Source organism: Cajanus cajan, chromosome 5 (genome assembly GCF_000230855.2).
Source record: "Cajanus cajan strain Asha chromosome 5, NIPB_CcT2T_4, whole genome shotgun sequence".
In the NCBI taxonomy this organism is placed as follows: domain Eukaryota; kingdom Viridiplantae; phylum Streptophyta; class Magnoliopsida; order Fabales; family Fabaceae; genus Cajanus; species Cajanus cajan.
The window spans coordinates 56,757,539-56,780,602 of record NC_138521.1 but is presented as its reverse complement, the minus strand read 5'-3'; the positions used below and the strand labels follow the sequence as shown (position 1 = coordinate 56,780,602).

At 31.6% G+C, this 23,064-nt stretch overlaps 3 protein-coding genes across 3 annotated transcripts; 2 read left to right on the top strand and 1 right to left on the bottom strand.

Moving 5' to 3' along the window:
- The first annotated feature begins 426 nt into the window (after nt 1–426).
- Nucleotides 427–4,039, top strand: LOC109801416 (lysine histidine transporter 2). The gene is made up of 7 exons (XM_083074175.1): nt 427–731; nt 812–1,201; nt 1,586–1,979; nt 2,070–2,175; nt 2,488–2,579; nt 2,666–2,734; nt 2,852–4,039. Exons 1-7 carry the CDS (start codon nt 535–537, stop codon nt 2,948–2,950), a joined length of 1,347 nt encoding a protein of 448 aa, XP_082930301.1. The 5' UTR covers nt 427–534; the 3' UTR covers nt 2,951–4,039.
- Nucleotides 4,040–10,546: 6,507 nt separating this feature from the next.
- On the top strand, nt 10,547–12,827 carry LOC109800938 (lysine histidine transporter 1). Its single transcript, XM_020361876.3, has 7 exons — nt 10,547–10,765; nt 10,969–11,358; nt 11,452–11,845; nt 11,918–12,023; nt 12,128–12,219; nt 12,297–12,365; nt 12,469–12,827. Exons 1-7 carry the CDS (start codon nt 10,611–10,613, stop codon nt 12,565–12,567), a joined length of 1,305 nt encoding a protein of 434 aa, XP_020217465.1. The 5' UTR covers nt 10,547–10,610; the 3' UTR covers nt 12,568–12,827.
- A 725-nt stretch (nt 12,828–13,552) lies between these two features.
- On the bottom strand, nt 13,553–22,743 carry LOC109800164 (transcription factor GTE10). Its single transcript, XM_083075438.1, has 11 exons — nt 22,569–22,743; nt 20,495–21,835; nt 20,313–20,361; nt 20,035–20,193; nt 15,656–15,711; nt 15,493–15,562; nt 15,289–15,366; nt 15,092–15,207; nt 14,604–14,670; nt 14,368–14,498; nt 13,553–14,267 (listed from the first exon to the last, which is right to left on the bottom strand). Exons 2-11 carry the CDS (start codon nt 21,815–21,817, stop codon nt 13,992–13,994), a joined length of 2,325 nt encoding a protein of 774 aa, XP_082931564.1. The 5' UTR covers nt 21,818–21,835; nt 22,569–22,743; the 3' UTR covers nt 13,553–13,991.
- Nucleotides 22,744–23,064: the final 321 nt, after the last annotated feature.

Genomic DNA, 23,064 nt, shown 5'->3' with positions numbered 1-23,064 from the left:
ATAAAGATATTCAGTTTTAAACTGTCAGTAGATGATATCATATCAAAATATTTTTCTCCTAGAATTTTGAATTTATTGTTACTGACAGGAAAAAAACACACTTAATATCTGCTTTGCAAGTAATTAATTTTATGAACATTTAATTATGAGTAATAGTTCCATAGTAAAATAAACAATAAAATGAAAGTGTAACTGAAAACTAAATCAGAGATTCTAAGGTGGGGAGAAAGGTAGTTTTGAGAGTGAGAGATGAGAAGCAAAACCAATGCAGAACCTGCAACTACTAAAAAGATAAATAAAAAGTACATATAATAATATAAATTATAAGAATAGAACTGATAAAAGAAATTATAAGAATAGAAGGCAAAAAACGGTTACTAAAAGATATCCTTTTTTATTATTAATAAAAAATAAAATTAAAAGAACGGTTACTAAAAGATACCCTTTATCCAATGGCACAGGTGCCATAAATACACATGGAATACTAAGGTTGGTCACTCATAAGTTCTAATCATCAGGAACAAGAAGGAAAACATGGCAGAAGAAATTACCACTGAAGCAGTGTCTTCGTCAATGGCTAAAGAAATGGAAACAAAAAGAAATATCAACGACTGGCTTCCCATCACAAAGTCTCGTAATGCAAAGTGGTGGTATTCTGCTTTCCACAATGTCACTGCTGTTGTTGGAGCTGGAGTGTTGGGTTTCCCCTACGCTATGTCTGAGCTTGGATGGTAATTTCTTCATCATTTTTTTTTATTATTATAAGAATATACTAAAAAGTTTACAATAATGTTTGTTTTTTGTGTGATAGGGGTCCTGGCATTGTAATATTGCTCCTTTCGTGGATTTGCACTTTTTACACTGCATGGCAAATGATTGAGATGCACGAGCCTGAACCGGGGAAGGGAAAGAGGTTTGATAGGTATCATGAACTGGGGCAGCATGCGTTTGGGGAGAAACTTGGACTGTGGATTGTGGTGCCTCAGCAACTAATGGTTGAGGTTGGTGTGAACATAGTTTATATGATCACTGGTGGGAATTCTCTGATGAAGATTTATCAGACTGTTTGTGGTGACTGTAAGCCCATTAGGAGGACTTACTTCATCATGATGTTTTCTTGTGTTCAATTCCTTCTCTCCCATCTCCCTAGTTTCAACTCCATCACTGGTGTTTCTTTGGCTGCTGCTGTCATGTCCCTCAGGTAGGGTTTTCAATTTTTTACAGTTATTCATCAGTAATCATCTTTGCCACGTGATGCATGACTCAAGTGATTTTAAATGATCATGAATTTTTTTTCAAAAATTTTAATTAGAGAAAATATTTTTGAAATTTTTCTATCTATCAGAATCAAAATACCGACATCAATATTTAAACATAAGGTTTTATACACACTACTTTAATAAATAATTAATTTACAGAGAAAGTGTGATCATAAGATACAATCCTATGGCCAAATATAGGTCTAAAACTAGAACTGTGTGCACGTGTTATGCTATTATACACCATACACTATGCAACAACTTCTCTAGGAAGGAGAGATGATTTCAGCGTGATGCAAATTAACATGTTTTTGGCCGTTGTGCAGCTACTCCACTATTGCTTGGATAGCTTCACTCCACAGGGGCGTTCAACCAGGCGTGCAATATGGCAGCAAATTTTCAAGCGATGCAGGAAACATATTTGGCTTCTTTAGTGCTTTGGGGACTATAGCTTTTGGGTATGCTGGGCACAACGTAGTTTTAGAGATTCAAGCAACCATTCCTTCCACACCTGAAAAGCCATCCAAAATCGCCATGTGGAAGGGCATGATTGTTGCTTACATCGTTGTGGCTCTATGCTACTTTCCTGTTGCTATCTTTGGTTATTGGGCTTTTGGAAACAATGTTGATGATAACATCCTTTTGTCCCTCGAGAGACCACGCTGGCTCATTATAGCCGCTAACATATTTGTTTTTGTCCATGTAACTGGGAGTTATCAGGTACACCACATGCACCACATGATTATTGCTCTCTCTCTCACAAAATTTATTTTCTGCTTTGTCACTAATCAAATTAATTTTTCTTGTTAGGTCTTTGCCGTTCCGGTGTTTGATATGTTAGAATCGTTCTTGGTTAAAAGGATGAAGTTCGAGCCTAGTCGGTTACTTCGATTCATAACTCGCAATGCATACGTTTGTGAGTGTACTTCCACCTTTCATACAAGTCCATTTTCGTGTATTAAATGCTAGTGATGCTCTATCATAATACAGCGATACTCTATTTAATACTCTTTTGTTATTAGGTTTTTTACTATTAGTTGAAAATCATTTTTTTTAAGTTCTACCATTAAATCAAGTATTAAAAAAGACACGAGATCCATCAAAGTTATAATTTTTAGTTAAATTTCAACCAATAAAATAGAAATTATTTAATAGAGTGTCACATACTTGTTAATTCCACGCACGAAGAGACTCTATCTAACCATTACAAGTTTCTTTATATATGCAGTTCTTACATTGTTGCTGGCAGTTACATTTCCTTTCTTTGGTGGGCTTCTCGGCTTCTTTGGGGGATTTGTCTTTGCTCCAACCACATACTTTGTAAGGAAAATATATACAAGTCTACAATAATTTTTTATAGCCTATAATTAAATGCTGATGTTAATCTATTTCGTGATCGTTTGCAGCTCCCGTGCGTAATGTGGCTTGTCATCTACAAACCAAAGAGGTTTAGCTTGTCTTGGTGTGCAAATTGGGTATGTTATGCAGACCAAAAATGTATATTCTATACGATCCTGTATAATTGTTTTTGTTTAATATTGCATGCTATTACTTTTTAGTAGAAACGAGTTTGATTTTTCTTCTTATCACAGATTTGTATCGCATTTGGAGTGTTATTGATGGTGCTAGCTCCTATTGGTGCATTGAGGCAGATCATACTAGAAGCTAAGGATTACAAATTTTTCTCGTGATCTTGTTCGCTTGTACATAGAAGGCTGCAAGATTTCACAAATTTTCCATCACGACATTTTGTTGGCTATTTCTTTTAGTTCTTATTTTGTCACATAGTTTTATCAGTAATACTTTCTTTGTTTCGTAGCATTGATTACTTTTTAAGTTCCGTTTTTCATAGTTAATGCAAGATTATATTTGGCCAGAATTTGCATTAAGACAAGAGGGAATAGGTGTGACTAGATTTGTGCATTAGGTTGAACAAACAAATGGTTCTTAATTTTATGCATAAAACAATTAGTTCAATGCAATTTGTTTTTGTTTATTATTGATTTGATTGTGAATTCTTCGATAGTACCGATATGACATACGAGGGAACAAATTATTCGTATTAATTTGGCTCTAATTTGTGGTTGATCGTAATGATAAACTTAAGTTTTTTAAACAAGTGTTTAAGGATTTGAACTCGTTCATGAAAAAACTTGAATGGATAAGAGTAACTCATCTTTGAGTATTTTTATCTCCTAAAGATTGATCTTAATGAACAATTTAAATAATCATCATTATTATATGCATATATGAAAAATATTGTATTAATTTGGTGATTGTTAATTATTTGATCAAGAATGTTAAGAGACTTCTTTACGACGGAAGAAACATTGATCGTGAATCCCAATTAGTGGTGAACAATAATCTAAAAGTTGACCCAAAATTAAAAAAAACTAAAAGAAAAAAAAGGTAGATGTGGTTGAGTTCAAACAGGTTACTAGTTTAGATAAATTTAAAAAATAGTTTAACACGAATTATTTCAATTAATTAGACTCTATTTGAGTTTTAGTGACAAAGTTTAAGTCCAAAGTAACTTTGAAAGCAACAAAGTTTTAGTGAGTTTATTTGATCCATCTCTAACCTAACCCATTAACATAACATTATAAGTTACCAGTCCAGTCTATCGATCTTTTAATCTCATTCTCATTTGTTACTTTTGAAACCTTAATGTTGCTTCTGAGAGCTCAAGAGTTTCACTCATCAATGAAATTGTTACTTTACTTCATAGCCTTCTGTTATCCCTCAGTGGCTTAGTCTATGTGATTTCAAATCATTTTGCTAAGAGTATGTAGCAACTCACCATACGCTCTCAATCTCTCTCCCTCTAAAAAGAAAAGATACTTATATATATTGTGTTGTAACAATTTTTATTGTTTGTTTCTCACTTTATATAATTACAGTTTAATAGGTTTCCAAACAATGTTTGTATAATAGGTTTCCATATGCACCATGTTTGATCCAAAACGACATCGTCAACATTGTTCTACATGGTTTATGATTCTTAATAGATTTCTTCCTATTATTATGCTAAGACAAATAAGAATATTATGTATTTTTCTTCTTGGGGATCTTTGTAACTTGTTATATTTTTCTTCACAAAGTACTATTTTTAGCCTAATAAACTATTCAATTGAGCATATAATTAATACTTGACACTTATAGTGAATGCACAATCGATGATTTTATTTATTATTTTAATATTTTTTGTTTTAGTATATTTTAAAATAATTATAATAGTTAAATTATTTGAAACTTGAATAATTTTAGTCATATTTGATCTAATCTAGATTGAATAAATTTTTTTTTGATAAAATAATTGAAAAAAATAAAAAGGGTTAAAAACTTTATTTGGGTAAGTTAAATGAAATATGGTCCAATAATGTTCATACTTGCATTAAACCATTCATATATATACCAAGATCCACTCAAACCGATGGGCCATTTGGTAACCTACGGATTTATATAATGCAACTTGCGAGTCATAGTGATTTGGGTTATATCAACTTGAAATCGATGTACCCGACCATTGGTCACTCCTAAACTCAATTAGGGAATAGTAAGTTATAAGATTTCAACAAGCAAAACATATTTTTTTTTAAATAAAATATTTTTCATTGATTTTATCATGACAAACTCAATTGAGATGGAACCAAAATGTAGTCTTTGGACCTTCTTTGTGACTTTTATTCATAAATTCTAATTAGACCACATATTGAATTGAAACCAAATACTACACAATCTAGTGTAGCCATAAATAGTCTCTCAAGCAAATTTGTGGTTATAATTAATGATCGATTAAGCTTCATATATGCTCCTAATAAGTTCCAAATTTAATCTATTATTCCTGTTGAGGCTTAAACTAAAGGTGATGTAACCAAACTATTTTGAGGTCAAACTTATTTCTATAATCAAGAAATCATGTGTAAATAAAGTGTCTAAAGAATTTGAATTTTATCAAAAGCCTATAACCCTAAATTGTAGGTTAATTGTCTTTTATAAAGTCCTTTCTCATACAATTTTTTATTAGTAAATACTACTTATAAAATTTAAGATCATTTGTATGACTATAACTCATATATGTACATTACTTTCCAACTAGAAAGAGTTTTGAACATGGTTGGCATAATTGTGATTTTATTCTCACTTGGAAAAGGGTCATATAATCGTAATGTAACAACTTAGACATATCAGAATGAGATAGATCTATAGATTGTACATGTGTGAGACTATGCAGTTGAGGATAACTTAAATAAATTAATTTGTACTACTTAGATCAACAAGATGTATTTACTTTTCGGTAGCTCATCACAAAAGAACTTCATATTTTATTTGTATGACTATAATTATGATCATTTGTATGACTATAACTCAAATATGTACATTATTTTCCAACCAGAAAGTGTTTTGAACATGATTGACTGTGATTTTATTCTCACTTGGAAAAGGGTCACATAATCGTAATGTAACAACTCGGACAAACCAGAATGAGATAGATTTATATATTGTACATGTGTGAGACTATGTAGTTAATGATGACTTAAATGAATTAATTTGTACTACCTATATCTATAAGATGCATCTATTTTTTGATAGCTCATCACAAAAGAATTTCATAGTTAAGTGTGCTTAACTTGGAGCAATTTAAATATGAGTGGTCCTTTAAAAAATTTCTCAAAAAGTGTACAAGTGAGGATATAAAAAACATGTTAAAAAATTTTGTGTTAGTTTATGGGATCAGTTATTGATCCTAAAGGTGACTAGACATTTCAACAAGGGCTACCGACGGAGGGTTGGTACCAATGAAGAATTGTGTAAAATATCACTATGTATGTGAAGTGTCTTGAAGTGGAGCTATTGAGACCTTAAATTTGAGAGATGTTACAAGTAACATGTGAAATCATAATCCTAAAAAATAGATTCCACTATACTTGTATATATATATATATATATATATAGCGAGAGAGAGGAGGGATTCGTTTACTTCAAGAGTAAGTCTACCTAGCCATATTCCATTCAATAGCTCATGTTCTACATCAAATTTCAACGATCCAACTGTTAAATTTAAAGTTATTAATGCATAGATCAAATCTGTAAATTTTTAAAAAATTTGAAAATTATTTGATACTTATTTCATTAATTCAAATTGATGGATAATCATAAAATCATTTTATACATTAATATTGAATTAATGTAAACAGATCCCTCCTCATATATATATTCTAGCATACATTAAATATTAATTAAATTAAACTTAAATTTATAATCATAAATCCATCTCGTTGCCAATGCCACTCTATAGTTACAACAGAATAGAGGGGAAGTGAAAAAAGAAACAAAGTCGTGAAGTTTAGTGCTAAAAACTTTCAATTCTGTTTGAAAAAAAAGAGAGAAAAAAGAAACCACTCTCAATACAGGTTCCAAGATGTTATATATACTATTAGTATCTAGTAGTTTAAATAGTGAAATTAACAATGAGAATCATAGTTCTAATTCTCATGGGTTAATTGCTTTTTTTAAAATATTTATTTAATTTTTATTAAAAATTTTATATATAATAAAATATATAAAAAAGTCATTATAAATATAATATATGTAGATACAAATTTATTTAATATATAATTATACACGATTTTTATAATTTTAAATAAGATTTAACAACATATATTGTATGTCACTATAGCATATATCTACACTTTTTAACAATATATCAACATATATTATATTTATAATAATGATAAAAAATAAGTTTAGTAACAAATATTATATCACTATAGTGTGTCACCTCAAAAAAAAAATATCATTATAGTGTGTATATTATTATATGACAAATTTTTTTATTAAAAATAATAAATAATAAATTTATTTAATAAAATAATAAAACTTTTATCAAATAAGTATATAATTTATAATTTTATATTTTTGTAAATAAATATAAACATGCAATTATTTTTATCTTCCATTTCTTTTTTAATGTGTTTTTTTCCTATTTTTTTTAATGTATCACTTAAGTTATATTATTTATTTATTATAAAAATTATATTATTTATTTATCAAAAAATATATTAATATATATTGTATCATCTAATTAAGTTATATTAGTTATTTATTATAAATACAGTATATTCACAGTTAAAATGAAACAAGAGATTTTAATTAATTTAAATGCTTTGGAAAAATTTGTATACCATTTTAAAATAAAATTTTATGAAAAGGTTAGTATTTGAATTTGAGTCATGCCTTATCTTAATCTAAATTTCTTGAAGGAAAAAAGTTTTCATAATCCAAAGATCTTTTGAAAATAATGGGACTTTAATGAAAATAAATATATTTTTAACTTCATTGGACCTAATTTCGTTCCAATATGCTTTCTTTTACATCAATAATTTATTAAGTCAAACTTAATACTCTCTAGGTTGTTACTGTGCCATCTTCAAACTTTCGTTGAGAGAATCATGATTAGGTAGAGGAATGAAGAAGGTGTTGTTTGCTTTGCACCCTTACTATGAAAGTATAATCAAATATTTATATATGATATTGTAACGTTGTTTAGTCAAATCCATTTCATATATTGAATAAAGTATTATATAATTTATTATTTAATCATCATCATACATTGAATAGGATATCTATTTTATTTCATTGTAATTTGATTGGAATCTTATATCAACTTTTATCTTATCTATTTCTTTTTTCAAGAAGTAAATTGTGTTATCTTTTCTAGAGAGATAAGAGTATTTTAATGTATTTTTTAATGTTAAAGTATATAATTTAATTCATATGATTTAATATAATTAAAAAAAATTACTCTTGCATATATTATACTATTTTTATTTTTTATATTAAAATATAAAATAAATTACGCTTTTATCTTTTAGAAATATGACTATTAAATATTATCATTCTCTTATTATATTAAAATATATAATTTAAAATAGTTAATTTAACATTGCTAATTGATATTTAGTTCAATATCAGATAAAAAAACTTAAAATATATAATTAAATTTAAAATAGAAATTATAAAATAAATTATGTATAAACAAAAGTTAACAAAAAATTTAAAAATATAAATAAAGAGTTATATATTGAAACCTATAAAGGGAGGAGACTATAATATTTAACACAAGAAGAGAAACAAGTATAACATTTATATCTTTCAAAAGAGTACAATTTACTTGCTTTGCATCTTTACCATAAAAGTATTTATATCATATTATAAAATTGTCTAGCTAAATACATGTCAAATACTAGATAAAATAATAATATCTAATTTTTTATCTAGTCTACATTAAACATTAAGTTAAATAAATATTTTATCTCATTATAATTTGATATGATAATCTTATCTCACATTTTATCTTATTTTTCTAGTATGACTTTTATTATGATTTATTATGAGAAAAGAGTTAGGTGAAGAGTTAACAAATTATATGAGATTTATATATAACTATCGTTTTCGCATTTGTAATGCATAATAATTATTTATTTTTAACTAAAATTTATAATAAATAAAAATATTTTGTATTATATATTTTATTATAATTTAATTTTGAACGTATAAACTATGTTTTAGAATTACAATAAATAATTTATATAGTCATATAAAGTTATTTTTAACAATTGATAATCTTTTAAAAATTATTGAAATAAATATGAAATATATAATAAAAAATTATAATTATAATTTTTAATTTGAAGTAGTGTTATTGAGATTAGAACATATAACTTCATAAATATTATTTCAATTTTTAACATTATATTGAGTTTAATAATATTACATATGATACATACCATAAACACAATACATATAGTAATATATGTTAATTTATATATAACAATATGTATTATATAAAATTTGTTTTTAACATATCATCTTATATATATTTATATTAATTTTAACATGTGACCTTAAAGGGTACATTAATTAAAATATGAAAAATTAAAGAATTATTATCAAATATTTTTCACTTAAAAAATCTTAATTTCTTATACAATCCCAGGAAAATAAGGTATAAAGCCTCCAAATTCTTATTATATATATTATATATTTTCATTTCTCTTCATTATTCATATTTTATGTCCTAGAGGACATAGATATTCTAGATACCCATTATGAATCGATATTAAGAAAAGTAACTAAATAAATAAAAATTAATTTTTATAATATAATCAATTTTATGTTTTTATAATTTTAATAATTTGAATTTTTTTAGAAAATATATGTAGTTTTAACGAAAATAATAAATATATGTAATCATAATTTATATCATATCATTATCATTTTCTAGTCAACTCATATCAAAATATGAGATAAAATTGTAGAATAATATTATCTAATTTATTATCTAATTTGCATCAAAATTAGATATGAATAAAATGTATCTTACCCTTATCTTATTTTATCTTACTTATATCATTTTATTTTATTCTATTATATCGTGACCATAATTGATTTTTAAAAGTAGGATATATGTTTGTTGGTTTGAAGTATAAATAAATCTCAATTAATTTTATTCTATCTATTCTAGTATTTTTTTAATATTTTTTATTTAATTGAATTCATTTCTTAATATAAGTTTCAAGAAAAAGTAGTATATATAAATAAATAAATAACTATTTTTTTAAAAGATGAAATTAATAAAATTAAATAATGTAACTTTTTTAATTAGTGCGAATCAGTTTTTTTATTTTCTTATATTCAAAACCGGAATACTATTTAATGAAATCTTAAAGTTCGTAAATGACAAATAAAAAAAAATTTCTTCAATAAATATGACACTTTGAAGGAATGAACCGACTACGTATTATTATTTTTAATGCGTGATAAGTGAGAGGACATTTACTCTATATATTAGATTAATATATTATTTTTTGAATAAATTTTAGATAATATTTTTCAACAAGATATTTTTAGTTATTTTTATCAATAACAAATTTTTGATGAGATTTTTTAATAATCCCTTATATTTTAATTATATTATTTTAATCTACTATTTTACTTTCATTTTTTAATTGAAATTAATATTATTTTTTTTATAAAAAAAAAAAAAAAGAAGTTACAAGTAGTTGAACGATATTGTCTTTACAACTATTTTTCAACTATTTCAATCTTGTTAACTAAAACATAAAAATAAAAAATAAAAAAGCAAGTAGATTCAGTTTTAATCTTTAAACGAGATGGAATTATAGAAGATATCAAAATCTTTTTACTCGCTAAATTTGAAATTAGTTATTATCCGTATTGTTGATTATATGTTAGTTACAACAATAGTGGTCTATAAATTAACATAAGAGCGTAGTTACCTGGAACAAAGCGAAGGAAGAAATAGTGAACGAGTCTGGACCTACCATAATGGCAGAAGAATTCCAAGGAAAAGATATCAACGATTGGCTTCCCATCACCAAGTCTCGGAACGCAAAGTGGTGGTACTGTGCTGTCCACAATGTTACTGCTATGGTTGGAGCTGCAGTTCTCGGCTTACCCTATGCCATGTCTGAGCTTGGATGGTAATTTCTTCATCATCTTAATAAAGTTCTCACCATGTTTTGTACATCTAAAACTTTACAATGAAACACTATGCGTTGACTTAAGCAGACTTGTGCTGATCTAATATTATTTTACTATATGGATCGTGATAGTGGGGTAGCAAGTGGAATCCTTTAATATAGTTGTTGCATGATGGATGACTTGTTTGTGGTGTGTGTAACAGGGGTCCTGGCATTGGTATAATGATCCTTTCATGGATCTGCACTCTGTACACTGCATGGCAGATGATTGAGATGCACGAGCCTGAACCGGGGAAGGGGAAGAGGTTTGATAGGTATCATGAATTGGGTCAGCATGCTTTTGGGGAAAAGCTTGGACTTTGGATTGTGGTGCCTCAGCAACTAATGGTCGAAGTTTCCATTGGTATAATTTATATGATAACTGGTGGGAACTCTCTGATGAAGATTCATCGGATTCTTTGTAATGATTGTAAGCCCATTAAGAGAACTTACTTCATCATGATGTTTTCTTCGGCTCAATTCTTTCTCTCCCATCTCCCTAGTTTCAACTCCATCTCTGGCGTTTCTCTGGCTGCGGCTGTTATGTCCCTCAGGTACGCTTATTTCCAGGAAAGGGTTAGTTAATTTAATTTACAAAGGAGGTTTGGTTGATTGAGTATTAACAAATATGGTTGTTGATTGTGCAGCTATTCCATCATTGCGTGGATAGCATCACTTCACAGGGGCACTCTACCAGATGTGCAATATGGTGCAAAGTTTTCAACCGATATTGGGAATGCGTTTGGGTTCTTAAGTGGTTTGGGAGCAATGGCTTTCGCGTATGCTGGCCATAACGTGGTTTTGGAGATCCAAGCAACCATACCTTCCACACCTGAAAAGCCCTCCAAAGTAGCCATGTGGAGGGGGTTTGTTGTTGCTTATGTCATAGTGGCTCTTTGCTATTTCCCTGTTGCGCTTTGTGGTTATTGGGCTTTTGGAAACGCCGTTGATGATAACATCCTTTTGTCCCTTGAGAAACCACCCTGGCTCATTGTAGCTGCTAATATATTTGTCGCTATCCATGTAACTGGGAGTTATCAGGTACAATACATAACTTGCTCTCAAAATTTGTTTTCTGCTTTATCATCTAAATCTAATTAATTTTCTTGTTAGGTCTTTGCTGTTCCAGTGTTTGATATGATGGAATCGTTCATGATAAAAAGGATGAAGTTCAGGCCAAATTTGTTCCTTCGATTCATAATTCGCAATTTATACGTTTGTGAGTCTGCATGCTTTAACATCTACAAGTCCCATTTTCTAGTCCTTATTAATTCCACGTATAAAGAGAATTTATCTAATCATTTTAAGTTTCTTCATATGCAGTACTTACATTGTTCGTTGGAATTACATTACCTTTCTTTGGTGGGCTTGTCGGCTTCCTTGGGGGATTTGCCTATGCTCCTACCTCATTCTTTGTAAGTAGAATAACTTAGTCCTACAAATACAAGCAAATGCTGATGTTATTGTTAATCTATTTCACAATCTTTTGCAGCTACCGTGCATAATGTGGCTTATCCTCTACAAACCAAAGAGGTTTAGCTTGTCTTGGTGTGCAAATTGGGTATGTTATTAACCAAAAATATTATCTATGATACTATATGATTGTTTTGTTTAATATTATGCTTTTAGTTAGAAATGAGTTTGATTGTTTAATCTTGTCTCAGTTTTGCATTGTATTTGGAGGGGCGTTGATGGTGTTAGCTCCTATTGGCGGATTGAGGGAGATGATAATAGACGCTAAGAATTACAAATTTTACTCGTGAAGATATCAGGGAGGAGACTGCATGACTTGATAATTTTTTTCATGACATTCCGTCATCTATTTCCTTTGGTCCTTAGGTTATTAGATGTTTGTATTAGCTCTAGTTCTTTTGTTATGTAGCATTGATAACTTCAGTTCTGCTTTTAGCAGTTAAAGATTTTAATGTACTATGACTTGCATCCAAGTCATGATCATAGAATATGAAGAGTCAAGAGGCTTCTTTTTAATGAAAGACGCGCATCTCAAAAGAAATTAAATTTATCCAATAGTTCAAATTCAAGTTTTGCCTTTATGTAAATCCAATACACTGTAAAGCAAAGAGAGGATCGGTGATTGCGTGATAACGATTAAAAAAAATTGTTTCAAAACGTTTTACAAATGCAAGTTAGTGATTATTGTTTTAAAAAAAATTATTCAACCTGATACTAAGTCTAATACCTTTAAAATAACGATTAAATCTAGATTTTCAATTCTATATGATACTGTTTAAATTTATAAAAGAAAAAGAAAATTCTTTAAAATACTGTTTAAAATTAAAAATATTATCTTTAATTTTTTTAAAAATTGTTTCTTCTGTTAGGATAAGTTTATTTCAAATAAATAATTTTTTAAGTTTAAATAAATAAAAGGCTAAATTTGTCTTTACTCACCCCCAAAATTCTCTCTTCTTGTCATATGCCTGGAACACACTCCACACTAACCATCTTTCATTCAAACCCCTTACTCGTCCGACTCACAAGAGAAGGAAAATACTAGTTAGTTTTTACAAGAAAATATTAGAAAGAAAATTGAAAGAGAAATTAAATTAAAATTTTCAATTTTAAATAAAATCAATGTATTTTGTCCAAAATAATTGTACATGTTAATAACGAATAAATTTAAATTTTCTCATGTTTGCAAAACCCATTACAAAATACTTCTACCTTACATACAATTTCTAAATAGAAAGTCTCTTAAAAGGAATAATACTCTCCACACACTTGCGGTTAAAGTCTCTTAAAAGGAATAATAAATAGAAAGAATTGCTTTCGCCTCGGCTATCAAATATTTTACATTGAGTGAAGCTGACTAAGATCAGAGCATAGAAATAGAAATCTATACAAATATGAATTCCTATTTACAAACAAAACTGAATATTCTAATTGATACTAGCTATCCACCTAGATAGCAAAGCCCTTCAAAATAAATAGGACCAAAATGCTTGCTATTCAACATCAAACCATTTCCTATCCTACCCTAAAACCAAAAACAATGTTTATGCCCTTTAATTCTAGCTTCTGCTGTCGCATTTTCTCAAGTGCCGAGCCAGGGATAGTACTTTGGCACCGAAGCTGGAAAAGGCATTGTTGCTAAACCTGGCTATACCGACTGTTTCTTGAAACCACCAATTTATCTTGCTAAACTGATGCAACAATAATGAACCCATCAGTCGATCTCTCCTTCTTCTACATCATTTGTTTTCCCTGCAGTACTCTGAGGCGGTTCTTCTTCCTCATCCTCATCATCAACCTTCATGTACAATCCTAGCTGTTCTAACGGATTACAACTGCCCTGTAGTTTGAAACTACCCAAGCCATTTTCAGGAAGATCTGGACTTCTTTCCTCAATGAAATTTGGTAAATGTTCATCTTGGACGCCACTCAGCATCTCTAGATCTTCCAAAAATTGACTGCTCTCATTGATATCAACTGTTTTCTCCATCTGTGAACGAAGCTATTCAGTGACACTGTCTTCTTCATCTCATTAAAGAAAGGTGAATTTGCATCCTATGTTCTAAAAATCACTTATCTTTCAAAGTTACCTTTTGCAAAGCCTGACGAGCTGCTTCTCTCTCAAGTTCCCTTTTTCTTTTGGCTTCAGCTACTGCTTCCGCTTCAGCTTTCTTCCGAACCTCTTCTGCAGCCTTTGCCTCTGCCTGCAATCGAGCTTTCTCTGTTGATGCAAAAAACAAAATTTACACACCAGTCAAAAGTTTATATACTGGAGTGGTATTTATAAGGCAGAAGAAACAATTCAAGATTCAAAATGAAAACACACCCTCTTTTTGTCGCCTTTCAAGCTCTTCTCGCTCCATGCGGAGTTTTTCAGGATCCCGCTTGTCAACCTGAGTTCAATTTAATCGGTCAAGTTTCAAATAAAATTTGTAACACAGGCAAAACATGCATGAAAGATTGCAATGGATATAACAACTTCCTCTGTACCTATATAATAGGAAAAAGAAAGGTAATTTCACAGAGATTAAGAAAGTTAATTAAATAGATTTAATTTCATTGATCATATAAAATATATACTACATTTCCTAAAATATCTCCATCACATTTAATGTAAATACTGCCTCCATTGATTGTTGTTTTAGAGGCATTTTTGGTTTAAGATCAATAAATAAAGTTGATTGGATTAAAATTTATTAATGTTTCAGTCCAAAAAATTTAAGCAATTTTTGCTGATATATAGGTATCAGGATTGCCAAATTAAGATCCAGCGCATCAAAATCCATGAAATATAATATTACAGCCGTAACAAACCTTTTCAAGCGCCTTTTCCTGAGCTTTAAGTATGGTGTCAGCAAATCGGCTTCTTAATAAAGCTGCACGGTAAAGCTTTTCGGGGGATACTTGCTTCTTAGATGGAGCATTCTCCCCTAAAAGGTTACAGCATGATGAATGGTGAGATCATGCCCCAAAATTAACAGCAGACAGATTTCTTCATGTTTCAAGCTTACCCTCTTGATGGTTTTCAGGTTCATCACTAACGGAATTAGTCTGGGAACTCTGCTCAACATGGCCAGCATTCACTGAATCTACATGGGACAGAGACAGTAGGCAATATGTAAGGTAAACATGGCTAAGGCTTACTCATCAAAACTATATACAGAATAAATAATACAAAAACACAATAACAAAACGCCAGCAACTTAGGTACTCACCAATTCCTGTTTCTGAATTATCAAGATTCCCCTCCTTTTGATCTAGAGACAAGCCAGATCCTACTTTTTCCTGAAACAGTTTTTAATAGGCAAACTGAAATCAAGGCAATAGAAAATTGCATTCTCTTAACATCACATCAGATACCAAGCGTATCATGATTACCTTAATAGGATTCAAAGACACTGATGCTTTAGCATTGTCTGACTCACTATCTGAATCTGCATTCCACAATTGGAAGAAATTCAGAAAAGAATACTATATATCTACTGAATAATAAGAGCAACAAAGCAACAACGAATGAATTATCAAGCAAATTTGTGAACATACTGTAACAAATGCCTAAGTAAGGTGAAACTCCCAATCTCATTTATATAATGTAATACTAGTAAATTTACAGAAAAACTCCAGCTTCATTTTCCAACCAAGCATGCACAATAAATTAAACAAATTGGAAGACTCCTACATCAATGCAATAGTGTAACAGTGGTCCTAAGTAATCTTGCATAAAAGGGTCAACCTGATTCTATTACGCCCTGGTTTATAACACATTCATTAAAAGGATACTTGTTCCATGCTTCGTCTACAAAAGTAAATCAATCACATACCAACAGAAAGTTGTGAACACCAGATTAGCCTAACATCTTATTAGAACTTGAAATAATCAACCAGTGCACCTCTTAAAAGAGGTTTATTTTATCTGAGCTGCCAATTTAAATAGATAAGACATGTTGTACAGAAATTTAAATAGGACTAAGAAGAACTCTTAATAAAAGGCACTAATGTGACACACAGAAATCTCTTCATGATCATATTGGAATTTGATCCCTTAATCTTTGTTGCAATTAAATGTGCTAAAAAAACATCTTAGTCACTTAGGCAGGGCAATGGAGCATATCAGCACCTCTTTCCAGTTGAGGTTCTCCCACTCTCAACATATAGCCCTTAAAGGGCAGCTTTAACTCATTGCAGAGGCACCCCAGGCAAGTGGTTTACTTTTAGTGCAGGATTTAGCAAAGCACAGGCATAAGTTTCATTAGGAGTTTTATATAGAAAAAAGCAGCAGCACTGGGGTCTAACTGCCCGAAACAAATGATTTGTATAAAACAAGTACCCTTTTCAACTGTTTAATTGATATTTGTCACAAATGGTTTTTATACTTTCATTTTCATTACACTTATCTGCCTAACATGCAAGAACTCATTGGTTTTGAAGTATGGATAAAGTGCAAGCCAAATTACCTTGAGCTTAAATTCAACCTTCATTTAGAAAAATAGGAATAGCAATCATTACAAATGATTATAGAGGTTTCGATACCATGCGATTAATCAAGTATCACAAAACCTTTTAAGTAAAAGCATATGAATGAATTATCACATCTTTGAAATATTCTATCGTGTATGTTTTAGACATGGGCTGGGATAAATTCACGGTTTTACGTATTCAAGAAGCAAGGTGATCTTTTTTTATTTTGTCTTGTTTGTTTTGAACATATTCATTTCACCTACTGATTTTTTTATTATTATTATTATTGTTCTCTTCTTACTTATTTAGGTAGTTTCAGAACCATAACCATTCTGGCATTTTTATTTGGTTCTTTTTTATGCTGTTCTTATTTTTGTAGGGAGCACAATACCACTCACTCTGTTGTCTACTATGTTAAAAACAGAGTAGCACGCAGTGTTTTAATTTTCTTGTCACAATAGGGGATGATGCCTATGCGACTGATATCTACTGACAAGAGACAAGACCCTGACTAAGTACAATTATTTGCAGAATCCCAATGACACTAATTATTTTTCTTATGAATAAATATATAATTATTTTGTTACATCTTCAATGAGGCATTTACTTTTCAGCCCCCTTTGGCTCAATGCATTAGTTAGAAGCCCTAAGAACTTTAAGAGCAGTTTTTGCCTTAGACTATCATGCACGTATCAATGTTCAGTACATACTATATTCTCATTTCAAAGTATAATATAATATATATATATATATATATATATATATATATATATATATATATATATCCACCGATGTAATCAAACTAAAAATTACATGCCCCAACTCATTTCATGCATGTGATTTTCCAAAACCAAAAATAAGGGGTAAAAGATACAACATTTTAAGCCGGCCATTCTATGATGTAATTTTAAAATATTTTTTAAATGATAAGGCCATCAGAAAATACTGAGGAATTGATTCAGGTTTAGTCTTAGAAGATTTGGAGTTGGGGAACAGGAAATCGAAGAAAAAAAAAGCAACATGTCGACTAACCATGTTATGCAGATTGGTGGGATGATATGAAACCTGTTAGGACTTAGGACATGGGGAAGGGGGAGTTAGTCAGGATAGTTAGAATATTAATTAGTAAGTTAACTAGAGGGCTTAATTAGATATAGAAAGTGCAAGAATGACCATTGAAGGGTTTAGGAAGATGTATAGTCATTTGTAAATTGAGCATTAGCTCTTTGTGAAGAGGAAACACTTGGACGAGACATTTCTCTCCTATTTTCAGCTCTATCCACTCAATTCAATAAAATCGTGTTTTTCTTTCCTATTCCTATTCTTGGTTCCTAACAAACCCATCAAGTCAAAAATCGCCAGTTTAAGCAGGGATGGCCAAACAAGTCAAACCCTTTTAGCCAAGATTACCTTCAACGTCAAGCTGTCTCTAGAAACACTTCTTCACCACTACATCATCAAATGTTGAATACCCTCGTAAAACCCTGTCCCCCAAAATTTACCAATATATCAAGTTGCCCATCCCACAGCCCCTCAGGCAAACATCTGCAACCTGAACATAATACCTAATACAAGGGAAGGAGCTAGCAAGCCTTTTTCAAGTAGGTGGCAGTGGCATCCACTACATCGGTCAATCAATGCAAGAATGGGCATGTCAGACCTTAATGATGGGTGGGGGGAACTATGAACTATCACTACTAATATCCACAACTCGAAAAGTAACTGAATACTTGCTTAGTAAACTCTCAAAAGTTTCAAATTTCAATAGTAAGATGCCTATTTAAGACCTCAGTATTATATTTTGACTTGTCAACATAACCAATGTAACCTCTCAACCAAAGAAAACCATCATGTTCTATAACCATGATAAGCCAAATATTCCACCAAGTATACAAATGGAACCCAACCATTATGCCCTCAGATGAGTCACCCATTGTTGGGCTTATTGAGCCTGCAGTTAGGAGCTAACAAAGAAGAGAAGTCGTAAGGTTAGTATGGGGAATTAAAGGGAGAGGAAGGAATTAGAAGGGGGCATAACAGAAAGAACAGATAGCAAGCGAAGAATGGAGTGGGATGCAAAGAACTCTATATAGAGGGAAGTTGGGAGGCTCAAGGACGGGTATCAAGGAATTTGTTAGAAGGAATATTTGGTGGGGCTGAGTGAAGAAGCTGGAGCTTCCTCTGAAAAAGGGTTCTATATTAAGTTATTTGTTAGTTTTCTATTGATATACCTCTGATGTTATTCTAATTTGGTATCAATATTACTTCAGTCTTACCATATTCCTATTCTGATTCCTATCACCCTCTAATTATGTATGACAAACTGTCCACACTGCCAATCCACCATTATCCTTCAAAAGATGATATTACTTAATAACCAATAATTTCTTGGGCTATAGGTCAAGTTGAGAGTCATTTTTTTTACATCCAAGTATCATATATACCTTAAACTTTCAAGGCCAGGGTACTGTGATATTAGAAGAAAGGCATTGCCATGACAGATATTATAGTACACAAGATGAACCAAACCAACAACAATAAACAAGCAGGTTCAAAAAAACAGTCCAAATTAAATAAACTGTAAGTTGTTAGTCTTTAATAAAGTAATTGGCTATAGACGAATAATAATGCAGCAAGAAGAACACCGATCAACATCTGTAGTTCTGTACTAAAGATATAAATATATGTGTAAAACAAGGTGTAAAAACATAAACATGTTACACATATAAATGAATTACAATGAGGTCTACATAGCATCTCTAAAGGAAAATAACGAGTCCTGAACATATATATATATATATATATATGAAGTGAAGGGATTAATCAATTAAAGATTAGTCACGTAGTAAAGGGATTCAAACAAATAAAAGAACATCTGATTATTCAAAAATTATCAAAGGGCAACTACTCAGTGGGAGAATTTACATTTTAAATCAAAGTCTCAGCAATACATTATGGTTTATACTGTAAAATGAACCAAAACATCCCTTGAAAAAGCATGAAAACAAGCTGGTAAATAAACAATTCCAGCCTTCCAGCACTCTAAAAATTTACATAAATACTTTATACTGTAAAATGAACCAAAACATCTCTTCAAAGAGCATGAAAACAAACTGGTAAACAAAAAGTTCCAGCCTTCCAGTACTATATAAAAATTTACATAAATTTGGAATTGTATGAACAATAAGTCACCATATAGAAGAAATAAGAATAAAGAATTTGCATACTGTGGATATCAGACGAATAACAACATATCCAGAAATTGGAAAAACACGTCAAAAGTATGCAGTAACACAAACCACTGGATGAAGAGCCAGATTCACTACTAGAGCTGCTTGAACTACTGTGTTGGCTGGTTTTGTTGGTACCATCATTCTCAATCTCTACAAGAGGGTAACTTGAAAGAGGAGGATCATTCCCACCAACAATGTCCACGTCCTCTTTAACTGGTTCATTGCCTGCATACATTAAAAATTAAAATTATAGGATCAACATCATAGTTACATAACTATCATATAACATTTGTACCAAAATAAGTAACCCAAAAAATGACACAAACAACTAAAAGAAAAGATACCTTTACATGGTTGCACTGATAAATTGCTAAATCCAGATTCATTGGCAGGCTGCATGAAGATCAAGCAATAAATAATTACAAGTCTGTATGACATACATGCCACAGATGGCTTTTAAACGTGCAAATAGAAGTAGTTTGGCACATGTACACAGGTGCGCACAAAGCATGAGAGAGAGCGAGACCTCCATTTCACATGGTCCAGCTTTTGCTTGGGTTTGCTTGTCTAGCAAAAAATCATCAAGAAGCTTCCGCAGTTTAAACAATGTAACATCACCGAGGGCATCTATATCAATCTCAATTTCATCATCATTTGTCTGGCCAACAGTATTACTTTGCTCCTTCAAGAAATCAATAATGTTTTCAGGCAAATCTGCAAGCGACGCCTCCAATTCCATACTCAACTTTTGCTTCTCCTTATCAGTCATGATTCTTTTAATGGACTCTGGCTTGACATTAGTGTCATTAGGTGTTATTTTCTTCTTTTTCGCAGGAGGATTTAGGTCAGCAATTTCAGTTTCAACACAAGTAGTGGATTTTGAAGGCTCAGATGGTACATCATCAATGGCAAGAATCTTCTTTTCTATAGGCTTCCATCTTGTTTCAAAATATTTATTTAGTGTCTCTGCCATGACATGCACATCATTGCCAGGTGGATTATAAGTCATTGCATTTGAGAAAGTCAGCCGCACATCTGCAGCAAAATCCATGAGACTTGAATATTCACCCGAAATCAGTCTACTCTTCACGGTACCCAAATCCATCGGGTGCTTGATGATAGTGAAATAATCTGGAATGTTCCATTTCACAACGTCAACTGGCTTGTCAAAAACTTTACCAAATTGATGAGACATCACACGATTAAGTAACGACTCGGACTGCTTCACCAATGCAGCATATGAAGGAGCCACTGATGCAGCAGATTTCACAGCTTCAAATTGCCCAGAAATACTACCCTTCGTTTTTGGGCCATTACGCTTTGGTGGTGGGCGCTTCTTACCATGTAGTGCTGATGATTCCAGTGTGCTATGCTGGCTCTCCAGTGGAGGCTTCTTCTCTCCCTCACTGCAGCTCCGTATGTCACTATATGGAGATAATTCAGTAGTGGTTGAATTCATACCAGCAAATTTCTTTTGGAGTGTCTTTACTTTTTGAAGTTCAGCTTTTAACCTCAATTTCAAGTCCTTTCTCCCAGAACGTTTCATCTTAGATAAAGACAACACCTGAAATGGCACATCAAAACTCTCATGACCATCAAGATTAGAAGTAAGACACTTCCTCTTCGGGGCACACGAGCCTTCTGACATAGTCAACTCATTATCGACCCTTCCCGAGCTACAAAGTCCTTCCGATTCACCCATAGTCTCTACAGCATGACGAAAATCTGGAACAAAACCGGTGGCATGGCCTTTGGAGTACTTTCGTGATTTTTTCCCCATCATTTGTGAAAGAGAACACTTTCTAGATTTCTTTTGTCCAGCAAATTCTATAGGTACAGTTGGTGCCATAAGATAAAATTGCAATATCTGCACATATCAACCGTCACAATGAGCTCTACACTCACATAGCAATTTCTGGAAATCTCTGAATTCTTAAAGTACAACTTAGGTCATAATCATTCTCCAGACTTCAATAACAAAAAGAACACGATAAAACCAAATGATGAGGATATTCTCTTATTAACCAATCGTTTTATTCCTTTTTATCTTAACAAATAGGTCTTCAAACAGATAAAGAGACAAAACAACAGCAATTAAGCTCTTTGGTTCTATACAATCACTATGTGCCGATATCAAAATTGCTAAAACTTTAGGCTCGTAATAGTCTTCTCTGCACTCCCATAACAGTAATTTGATATTATTTGACGATAAAGGCCTTCACTTCAGACCAAATAATTAAGGTAGGATAAGGGGAAGATAAATAGCGAACATGAACTAAATGTCCGCGAGCTTGAACAATGGAATAGTTCCCAGAGCCCAATAAATACCACAAGCTTCACAAAAACCCTAACACACTTGCTCACGCCCGACAATGCACCCTCGCGACGCCAAATTGAACAGAAAATTCGAACAATCAATATTACAATGGACGCGAAAAGAGGTGCCGAATGAAAAGAAGATTGATAGAGAGAAATTAAGACAGAGTATCCCGCAGAAGCGATAACTCTAGATCGAAGGAAATAACTTATCGAAGCTAAGCAAATGGGAAAAAAGGAAACATAGTATGCGCGATACCCTAAGCAAGAATCCAATTCAAAACCTGGATCTCAAGCAGGAAATGCGCCACAAACCCTAGAAACCCCTTTCCTCTTTCTCGCTCACCTTAACTCTTCATACTCCGACACACACACCTGAGAGAGAGAGAGAGAGAGAGAGAGAGATAAACGAAGAGAGAGAAAGAAATGTGGAAAATGAATGTGATTTCATTGCGCTAGTTCGGTCCTCTACTTAAAGACTCGCGCCTCCTTCCCCGCCGCTATTTGTAAAATCACAGCCGTTAAATTTCATCACACGGCTCGTGCTCAAAGGCGCTCTCGCACGTACGATCTGGATCGCACGAGCACCGTCGCTTGTTTCCTAGCTTTATGTGCACTGTTGAACAAGTAACCAATATTATAACGGGAGAGGGAAAATGTTTAATCTTATCCTCGACCTTTGATTTTAAGCGCAATGCTACTCGCTCCCCGCAACGGGTTCTTGCTCTGTTCTAGAAACTTTTTACACGTGTCATGCTTACCCTGGCGAGTGTCACAATC

Excerpts from the sequence above, each read along its gene's own strand:
- LOC109801416 (XM_083074175.1), top strand. The coding sequence starts at position 535 with ATGGCAGAAGAAATTACCACTGAAGCAGTGTCTTCGTCAATGGCTAAA. Across the intron at positions 1,202-1,585 it reads GCTGCTGTCATGTCCCTCAG|CTACTCCACTATTGCTTGGA; the intron begins GTAGGGTTTTCA and ends GCCGTTGTGCAG. Across the intron at positions 2,735-2,851 it reads TGTCTTGGTGTGCAAATTGG|ATTTGTATCGCATTTGGAGT; the intron begins GTATGTTATGCA and ends TTCTTATCACAG.
- LOC109800938 (XM_020361876.3), top strand. The coding sequence starts at position 10,611 with ATGGCAGAAGAATTCCAAGGAAAAGATATCAACGATTGGCTTCCCATC. Across the intron at positions 11,846-11,917 it reads ATGTAACTGGGAGTTATCAG|GTCTTTGCTGTTCCAGTGTT; the intron begins GTACAATACATA and ends TTTTCTTGTTAG. Across the intron at positions 12,024-12,127 it reads AATTCGCAATTTATACGTTT|TACTTACATTGTTCGTTGGA; the intron begins GTGAGTCTGCAT and ends CTTCATATGCAG.
- LOC109800164 (XM_083075438.1), bottom strand. The coding sequence starts at position 21,817 with ATGGCACCAACTGTACCTATAGAATTTGCTGGACAAAAGAAATCTAGA. Across the intron at positions 15,367-15,492 it reads TAATTCAGAAACAGGAATTG|ATTCAGTGAATGCTGGCCAT; the intron begins GTGAGTACCTAA and ends TGTCCCATGTAG. Across the intron at positions 14,499-14,603 it reads TGAAAGGCGACAAAAAGAGG|AGAAAGCTCGATTGCAGGCA; the intron begins GTGTGTTTTCAT and ends TTGCATCAACAG.